We start from the raw sequence: 10,229 nt of genomic DNA on the forward strand, positions 1-10,229 counted from the left end.
TGAAGGGTTTGGAGATGTTGGTGTTCTATGCTTGAGGAGTAGGTTTCTAAGGTGCTTGAAGATGAAGACTTGGTGAGTCCTCATAGTTTCGAGGACAAAACCCATTGTGTTCCCTTTATGTCTTTAGTATTGTTTAAGCTTTTGTATGGGCTAAGTCCCCATGTTGTATTCAAAGTATTAGATGGTTTGAGACATAATGTACAAAGTCTAGAAAGTCTTCCGCTTGCTTTTTAATGAAAATGTTTTTGATTGTAAAGAAAGTTTTTAATTCCTCTTTGTTTTCAAGTATCTTATACAATGAATGAGCTATGAGGCTTGTATAAGATCCCTTCGGGGTCGAGTACGCCGTGTTACGACTAGGGGGTGCTCCCGGGTCGTGACAGAAAAGATAAAAAACTCTACATACTAGTAACTTCAATGAAAAATCTTATCCCAAACTATTATACTTGTCCTCTTTACCTACCATCTATATATATGTGACCAAAGAAGCGAAAAAAGAAACTTGAACTGAAAATCATAGTGTGTTTTGCTGAATCAAACATAGAAACAAAGGGCAATGAGTAACCCGAATATCAAACAACAAAAAGGGACCAACATGCATAAAAATTTCGAATCATATCTCTAAGAAAAAAAAGTCATCTAGTCAAACGGAAAGATATAAAACCCAATCCCTACTACATTCGAATCTAATTTAGTCTGTGCAGAAGTTCTTGGTTGACAATAGTTGTATCACATTTGAATCTTTCAATTGTCTGATCCAACTTTGAAATGAGAGTTAAAACTTCAATCTTAAACCTTAAGATAAGACCTCAACAATCTTACCTCGTTTAACAAGTGCACTTTCCTTATGCAAAGAAGCAGAATCAGACAAATCAAGAACAGAGAGAAAAAGAAGAATGACGGAAGTAGAAGAAAATTAGGCAAAGACAACTACAAGAGATCCTAAAATTGAAAATTAAAACCAAAATTCATCTAAAAGTGGCAGAACACTGTGGAATTAGACCAGAGCTTAAAGAAGTGGCATGTTTGTAACATGTGTTTGGTAGTTGAAGGAACAATCACTATCTAACGTCCTATGAAGAATCTCATCGTTTAATCTACTACATAAGTATTAACCTTCTTTAATAGTCATATGAAATGTAGCATCCAACTACTATACACAGACATATTATGGGATGAAAAGAGCAAATTGCTCATTAAACTATACATGATGTTCTGCATAAGTTCATTATCTAAAGAGCTCTTTATATGTAAACAAATTTTACATTTTATTTTGATAAACATCAAACTGTATTAACACAATTGTAAATAATATTTGAACATAGAACATTAACATGAGTAACTAGATAATAATTTTCTACAATTATGAAACAAAAGGTACCTATGTTGACGACCTTTGACTTGTTATTTCAAAATGATACCAAACAATTTCATATATTTATGAATTCTCCTGTCCAAAAAAGATTATTCTACAAGTTAATAATGGATATATGCGATTAACTAAATCAAATGGAATGGAATTTTCATTTCATCACAAAAAACAATACATAATCGTGAAAAAAAAAAACAACAAAATATAAAAGTTAAATTTCAGCTCTTACATACATAATACCAAGCACCTTATGTGCATAATCCACTTCAAATTGGTATAAAATTCATTCAATTACAAAAATTAGTGACATGCATGTAAGAATTCTAGAAAGACATTATTCAAAGAGAATAGGGAAACAACATATCACACAATTAAACATAAACAAAGTGCAATTTTCATTCAAACAAAATGGGCAAACATTTTCATTCATAATGAAAAATTAAGCAAAAAATAGAAAGAGGAACTGTTAATGAAAGAGAGAAGAAAACCCATTAGAGATGGAGGGAAAAAGCAAGCAGAGGAAGCTCAAAGCTAAAAAAATTACTTTACAATAATATATATATGCTGAATAATTATTGATAAAATGCCGATACTGCCCTTTTGTCCTACCTTTAAAACTTCTACTTATAGGAAAAGGAAATTTTTTTGCAATACCAGGTGGTAACATAAAAATCACAATAACTCAAATAGCGTCCGCAAGTGATAAAACATTGGGCTTCAAAAACAATGAAAAAAGAGCCTAAAATATCCTTGAACTATTAAAAACTAGGTGAATTGTCCGTGCTTCGCGCGGTGGTGAACTACGTCAATAATCTACTTCTGAACATTTGATAATATAAGTGTTTTCGAGTGGGTATAGTCCTACGATAAATTGTCAAGAATATTTTATCCAAAGATGAAATGAAATATTTTTTTAATCTTAAACCAAAAGATTTAATTCTAAGTGTTTATGCATTTTGTTATTAATTCTTCATTTTACTATAGTTATTCATCATCATAGTCTTTAGAAAATATATGTAATTGTTTCATTGTCTATATTTATATTTTCAAAAAGTGGTACAAACATTTAATTCATCAATTGCGAGAGTTTTTTTTTCCTATTCAAGGCCTTTACATACATAATCAAAATATTATACATCTTATATAATTAGTTGTGTACTTGATAAGTTAATTACATGGTAAAAACACATCTCTTGGAGTTCAATGAAATAACGTATGCCGCTCAAACAATTTGGATTAAATGATTTATTGGCAAGTCCCTTATTCAAAATCACTCGCAGTCGATGAGACTACTTTGATAGCCAAAAGGCATATTTTGTTCTTTATGTTTCAATCAATATGGGTAAAACTTTTTTTTTGCGACTTTTAATCTAATGTTTATAAGGAGATAATTATTTCATTAATATTTGATTAATATGGATTCATCCTACTTTGAGGGGTAATTCATTGACTCAAATCCAACATTTGAACTCCAAACTTTTGATTAAGGTTGAGTACAATACTTACCATCCCACTACATTCCTTTATTTTTTGGATGTCACTAATCGATTGAATGTCTCAATAAGATAGAAAATTGAATAACTAAAACTCCAAGGTAGTGTGGAACCACCATAACTTCTGAACACTCGAAAGTCCCTTCTTGGACAACCCATAGATCTTTTAGCCACTGAAAACTCTATAAAGATCAAAGTCATTTATTTTACAAGTTTAAGAATTTTAATCAACATGACACCAATAGTCTAATGATTACATCAAATTCTTTATTAACATATCTTTACTTCAACATAATGATCAAAAGCATAAACATAAACAACAAAGTTTAAAATATGTACTCAAAAATAACAATTAATAACACAAGCATAAATTAATGACTGTAAAAACATACCAGGATCTGTAACAATAGAATGAAATAGAATGGAAAAAATTGAGTCCACTGAATGCACATTGTCCCCCTTAAGGAAATTCTTCCCTCTAGTACTCGAGGTTTAAAGAAATAGATCCTCTCAGGATAGAACGATTGTATTCACCAGTGTATTGATACAAAAACAATGGTGTCAGTGAGCCACTCAACAGGATCAAAGTACACGAATATTTAATTGTGCAGAAGAAGAAGAAGAAGTCCATAATTTTCGTTGTTTTAAAATGAGAAGAAATCATTTTATTTATAGACAACAAAGGGTAGTGTGAATAAATGATTATTGTGCCTTATTGAAAAGGTCACAACTCTTTGAAAAAGTCACAACCTTTCACAAAAGTCACAACTTTTAATAAAAGTTGCAACTTTTCATAAAAGTCGCAACTCTTCATAAAAGTTGCAATTCTTCATAAAAGTTGCTACTCTTCGTAAAAGTCGCAACTTTTTATAAAAGTCACATTTTTTTTATAAAAGACACAACTTTTCATGAAAGGGAAGGCTAATTTTGGAAATAAATAAAATTAAAGGGAATCCTGGTTTATGGTGGCGCCACGTAGGCGGGCCTAGGGTTCTCAGCCCCTATCATATACCTATTGGAACCCAAATACCCTTGTCATCCATCTTTGAGTCCAATACTGACCACTTTTATAACAAATTATTATTTAAATAATTTAAATAAATTTTTTAAATACGTGGCGACCATCTATTGGTTACAATTTAATTATTTAAATTAATTTATAAACTCATTCATTACTACTTATATCGACCCATATTGACTACACTCAACTCAAGTTAACTATATCATATCCAAATTAAGGGTGTATATGTTTTAATCGGTGGAGTAAATGTAATTTGGAACGAGTGTAGTTAATTTGGGTCGGATATAGTTAACTCGAGTAGAGTGTAGTCAATTTGGATTGAATATAATTAGTAATGAATGAGTTTATAAATTAATTTAAATAATTAAATTGTAACCAATAGATGGTCGTCACGTACTTAAAAAATATTTAAATGATAATCCACTATAAAAGTGGTCAATATTGGACCCAAAGGTGGATGACGGAATATTTGGGCCACCAAAACTTTTACTTATTACTTAAAAATATATATGGAAAAAGAAATAGATTTCTATTAACAAATTTTTTTCTTCCATTTGAACTTATTTCAATATAAACCTTTTAGTTAGTTGGAATACTATTCAGTTTCTACAGCCTACTGCTAACTAAATTACTCTGTGAGAATATAGAGGCATAGTTGAAATAGCTTATAAGCGCATCATTTGGTTGGCGACAAATTATCTCAAAATTAATTAATTTGAAATAAATTATTTTGGGATAAGTTATTTCATCATATATATATGAGATAATTTATCTCATCACTAAGATATAAATAATGTGACAAATAATTTCAGGACGATATAATAACTCAAACTAAACACAAAGTAAAATAGTCTTACATTTTATACCTGAATTATTATACTTTATACATACACAGGTCAAAAAACTCTAAAGACTAGTGAAATGTATCCTTTCCAACATATCAATTACGCGAAAAGACTTCATTCAATATTGAACAGTAAGTTCTTAACGATCACTTCGTCTATAAATAAAGCCTAAATGATGATGATAAAATCGTGATCTACCAAAAGGCATTAAGTGATATTATCCTTACTATACTAAAACATAAGGGAAACGAAAACATAAACCAATGATGGAATGACCCATAAAGAAAAAATATTATCGTATAAACCTTCGATGGGTTCACTGGAACTTTGCCATTTAATCTGTTCAAAAGTTTAAAGGGTATGATGGATGTGGATGAAGAAAAAAAAAAGTACAAATACTCACACGTATTACCTTTACAACTTACAAGGTGATAAAAGGTAATGCGTATGATATGAGAATCACATCAATCATGACAAGTGTTGATTTATCAAGCAACAGGTTTGAAGGAGATATTCCAAATTCCATTGGAAGTCTGAGCTCACTTGTGCTACTCAACCTGTCTCACAACAGCTTCCACGGTCATATTCCTGCAGAAATTGCAAAGTTGCAGGCGCTCAAAGCATTAGATTTCTCATGGAACAGACTCATTGGAGAAATTCCAGGTCTATTGTCGTGTTTGACAGTTTTTGAGGTCTTAAACCTTTCATACAATCATTTGGCTGGGCGCAGTTCAATACATTTCCAAATGATTCATATTGTGAAAATCCTGATTTATGTGGATTTCCACTTTCAAAGGAATGTGGAAACAATAATGTGTCAGATGAGTCGCCACTTGAACAAGATGATGATGATGATTCATTTTTTGTGAGCGGATTCACATGGGAAGCTATGGTAATCCGGTCGCTGGTAGATCTGATCCGAACAGATCTTGTTGAATGAATTGACTTCGGTTTGATTTCCTGAAACACAAGCGGATCGGAACAATAGAACTAATAATAGAATAAACAGAGACAAAAGCAAATATTTGAAAACTCGGGAAAGGAGAATAAGCCTCTCTAAGGGAAGAAGACCTAGCCCAGCTTTCTATCCGAGCCATCAATAAATGCCGGCTTTCAACGGGTCCGGCTATCCTTTCGTAATAGGTTATGGTTTTGGTATGATATTTGGATTGTTGATGGGAGGCCTCATGTTCCTACTGGAAAAACCAAAATGGTATGTGAACTTTGCTGAAGATATTTCTCAGCAAATTGCTGCTAAGAAGCGAACAAGGCAAAAGAAGAGACGTCAAAGATATGGTCTAAGAATGAACTAGCAACATATTCTTTCGTAATGTATTGTATTGTTACTTGGGTAATATGAATCCTCTATTATCTACTAGTTTATTGCAACATATAAATTCTCATATGGTTAATTGCAAAATTACATACAGTTTCAAATAGACAAAGAAGGCTATGGATAGAAATTAGTATAAAATGTGTCTAACATTAATTTCTTATAGCTTTATGCTTTTATTGACTTTTGATTTCAAGTGTGGTGAAATATATATTGTAGGATTCACAGACATGTATGCACTTTTGATTACTATTTTGCTGTCATTCAGACTTTATTGAGAAGAAAACTCAACTAAAAGTAAGCATTAAGGCAACTTTAGTAAGGACAATTGGGTAGCATAACCAAGTCTTCCCTTATTTTTAAACTTCGTATCCGGTCAAATGATGTCACATAAATTGAGATGAAGAGAGTAATTAAACATCGCAACTCTTTTATTGTTGCGATGAAATGGTAAGGATAGCAAATGAGTTGCGAGCTCTTCCAAAAACTTTATATACTTTTGTTCTAATATTTTGCTTCTGCATGTACTCCGTGATAGCTAATTCTTTCAACAATCTACCTGCATCATAACAATAAACTTTGTGGTCACACATCTGATCAACCTCAACATGCAAAAGTATCAAAAAAAATTGAAATTTTTCGACGTGAATCCACATTAATCTGAGCACTGGAAGGATAACCAACAAAAAAACTTAAATCACATGGTATGTTCTTTATTAGTTACTCCTACCATTCCACATTGTTTGGTGTGGTTCCCAGTACGAGGGTCAAATTACATTTAATTTTTGGACATAGATTCTTCAAATTATTGGAAATAAAATTAATATATACATTTGAAAAATATTTTCAGAAAAAACATTAAAGAAGAAAAATTCTTAATTTTGATAGTACGTAATATTAAAATGTCTTAAAATAAAATCTACATATTTGAAAATTATGTAAAAAAATTTATAAATTACAATCACCAGCACTTCATATTCATAAGCCATATGAAAATATAATCGTTTGAGTTTCGAAATGCAAAATATATCATACTGATTGACACAGAAGAAATTGTAAATAAGGTAACCAAAGTAGAATGGAGGGAGTATATATGACTTATCATTTTTTATTAATTGGCGATAAGGAAACGGAAAATAAAGGAGGTGGTTAATTATAATGGGGAATCAAAATAAGATAAAAGTTCAGGGCCACCAACTAACCTACTAAGATTTCGTTGCTCTGATGTATAGCTTAACATATAAATCTTTATAATCAAACATTGTTCGATGAAGAAGTTCATGTTGCAGTCACCAAATATCAAGCCACAACTGTGTATAAAAAAAGAAGCAACTTGATATAATTATACATCATCAAATTCAAATATATATGAAACAAAACAAAAAAAAAAACATAATAGAAGAAAGAATTTATGCTCAAGCAAATAGAAGGATGACATCATATGTTCGTACCTATTTAAACGTGACACAAGCAATGATGGAGCTAGGATTTTTAATAAGGGGTTCAAAATCTGAAGAAGTAAACCACAAACTAATCGAAGGGGGTTCGACATCTACTATGTATACATAAAAAATAATGTTAACCATATATAAATAGTAATATTTTCCGCCGAATGGGGTTCAGATGAACCTCCTAACTATATGCTAGCTCCGCCCCTGGACACAAGTAAATAATTACTCTCCTTCCATTTTTTGGTCTAAAAATATTCAGCATCTTTGTTTTTAGTTCAAAGATGCCCCTCATTTCAGCTTTTGATCTAAAAATACACCCGGCTCAATTTTTATTATTATTTATTCTAGAAAATAATCTTTTATTTATTCAAATTCTTAATATTAGCTCATCCCAAAATATATAAATATTTAAATCTAAATCTTCTATACCCTAAATCTTTTCTTAAGTTATCAAAGTAAAAAAATAACTTTACATCAATCCTTTGTAGAATCAAGACTAATATAAGGTAATTAAATGGTAAATTTTTAAATTTATATTTTTAATTATGATTTAATTTTAATTTGTAGCATCAATACAGATGTAATTTATTTTTCTCATTTTGATATATAGATGAATCAAGGAAATTTATACATCTAAAACCAATTGAGTATGATGTTTTAACGTTACAACAAGATCATCAGTCTGAAAAAATCTGAAATGGTGAAATAACTACGATGGATGCACATTTAACAATGTGCCGACATGATCATGAATTTTGGAAACACATACAAAATAATCCACTTCATCCTCGTATATTAACTTGTTTTAATTACACAGGTTTTAGAGGTGTTCTTGAAGTAGGACACATTCTGTGCAATGCCGACTATTACTGCTTTGATTGAAAGGTGGTGGCCAGAAACTCATATATTTCATATTAGAACTGGTGAAACAATAATAATTATGCAGGACATGGAAGTTATGTTTGATGTGGTTGTTGATGGTACACCCTTCTAAAAAAAGCTAAATTCATAGATTGGTTACAAGATAAAATTTAATTTATAATTTAACTAGTTGGATTTCTCCACAAAATTACTTTCAAGGGTATATAATTTGTTCATCATCATTAATTAATTATATAGAAAATTCAAATGAAATAACCGATAATTCCAGTGATGTAGAGGTACTACAAAAAGTTAGATTCTCCCTATTCTGGTTGCTCAGAGGAACATTATTTCCTAATAAATCAGGAAGTAAATTTACTTATGATTTTTTTTTATTGAAATGAGTAGCATACATGCAATGGCAACACAAGCTTGGGAAGCTGCCACACTTTCTTACTTCACCACATAATGAATGATACAAGTAAGAAAGTGTGGTAGCTCCCCAAGCTTGTGTTGCTAATACATGTATGTCACTCATTTCAATTAAAAAAAATCATAAGTAAATTTCCTTCAGGAAATAATGTTCCTCTGAGCAACCAAAATAAGTACAATCTAAATTTTTGTAGTACCTCTACATCAGTGGAATTATTGATTATTTCATTTGAATTTTTTATATAATTAATTAATGATGATAAAAAAAATTATATACCCTTGAAAACAATTTTGTGGAGGAAACCAACCGGTTAAATCATAAATTTAATTTTTTATAGTAACCAAATCTATGAATTTAACGTTTTTTAGAAGAATCAGTGTACCATCAACAATCATGCCGAACATAATTTTCATGTCCTGCATAGTTATTGTTGTTTCACCAGTACTCATATGAAAGGTATGAGTTTGTGGCCGTCACCTTTCAATCAAAGTAGTAATAATGCTGGTATCGCACGGAATGTATCCTACTTCATGAACACCTCTAAAATCCGTGTAATTAAAATAATTTAGTACACAACGATGACGTGAATTATTTAGTATGTGTTGCAATAATTCATGATCATATCGGTGCACTGTTAAATGTGTATCCTTCGCAGTTATTTCACCATTTTAGATTTTTTCAGATCGATGATCTTGTTATAACGTTAAAACATCATACTCAATTGGTCTAGGATGTATAAAATTTCCTTGATTCATCTATATATCAAAATAAGAAAAAAATTACATCAATATTGAAACTACAAATTAAAATTAAACTATTAATTAAAAATATAAATTTAGAAGTTTACCACTAACTTACCTTATATTAGTCTTGATTCTACAACGATTGATGTAAAGTTATTTTCTTTTTGCTTTAATAACTTAAGAAAAAATTTAGGATATTGAAGATCAAAGAGATTTAGAGTGATTTAGGATTTGAAAGCCTTTGGAGAATTGTGTGAATATATATAAGGTCCAACGGAGAATACAAGGCACATCATGACAAATATATTAAGACACATCATAACAAGCAAGTCGCAAACACCAAAATGCCTTACAAGGCTCAACTACCTAAATGTCTTACAAAGGGTCACAAACACCAAAATGTCTTACAAGGCACAACTTATAACTAAATGTCTTACAAAGGGTACAAACTACAAAAGGAACCTCAATTACCAACAAAAAAATTCGTTGATAAATTTGATTGGCAAATTGAGTTACCAACCAAATGCCAACTTATATTAATCCGTTACTAAAAGGCTCGTCGGTAAATATTACCAATCGATTTTAATTGTTGGTAAACTTATCAACAAAAAATCAGTTGGTAAACACCCAAAGATGTTGTTACAAAATTTTGAAACATGGCCCTGAAATTTCTGTTG

The 10,229-nt window shown here is 30.6% G+C and overlaps 1 protein-coding gene and 1 long non-coding RNA gene across 2 annotated transcripts; one reads left to right on the forward strand and one right to left on the reverse strand.

The window, feature by feature from the left end:
- Positions 1 to 5,201: 5,201 nt before the first annotated feature.
- On the forward strand, positions 5,202 to 5,671 carry LOC107059165 (probable inactive receptor kinase At5g67200). The gene is made up of 2 exons (XM_015305615.1): positions 5,202 to 5,423; positions 5,528 to 5,671. Exons 1-2 carry the CDS (start codon positions 5,202 to 5,204, stop codon positions 5,669 to 5,671), a joined length of 366 nt encoding a protein of 121 aa, XP_015161101.1.
- A 232-nt stretch (positions 5,672 to 5,903) lies between these two features.
- Positions 5,904 to 7,967, reverse strand: LOC107059166 (uncharacterized). Its single transcript, XR_001472526.1, has 3 exons — positions 7,516 to 7,967; positions 7,267 to 7,374; positions 5,904 to 6,623 (listed from the first exon to the last, which is right to left on the reverse strand). It is a non-coding gene; the product is annotated as an uncharacterized lncRNA (long non-coding RNA).
- Positions 7,968 to 10,229: the final 2,262 nt, after the last annotated feature.

Source organism: Solanum tuberosum, unplaced genomic scaffold, assembly GCF_000226075.1.
Source record: "Solanum tuberosum cultivar DM 1-3 516 R44 unplaced genomic scaffold, SolTub_3.0 scf00886, whole genome shotgun sequence".
Lineage (NCBI taxonomy): Eukaryota > Viridiplantae > Streptophyta > Magnoliopsida > Solanales > Solanaceae > Solanum > Solanum tuberosum.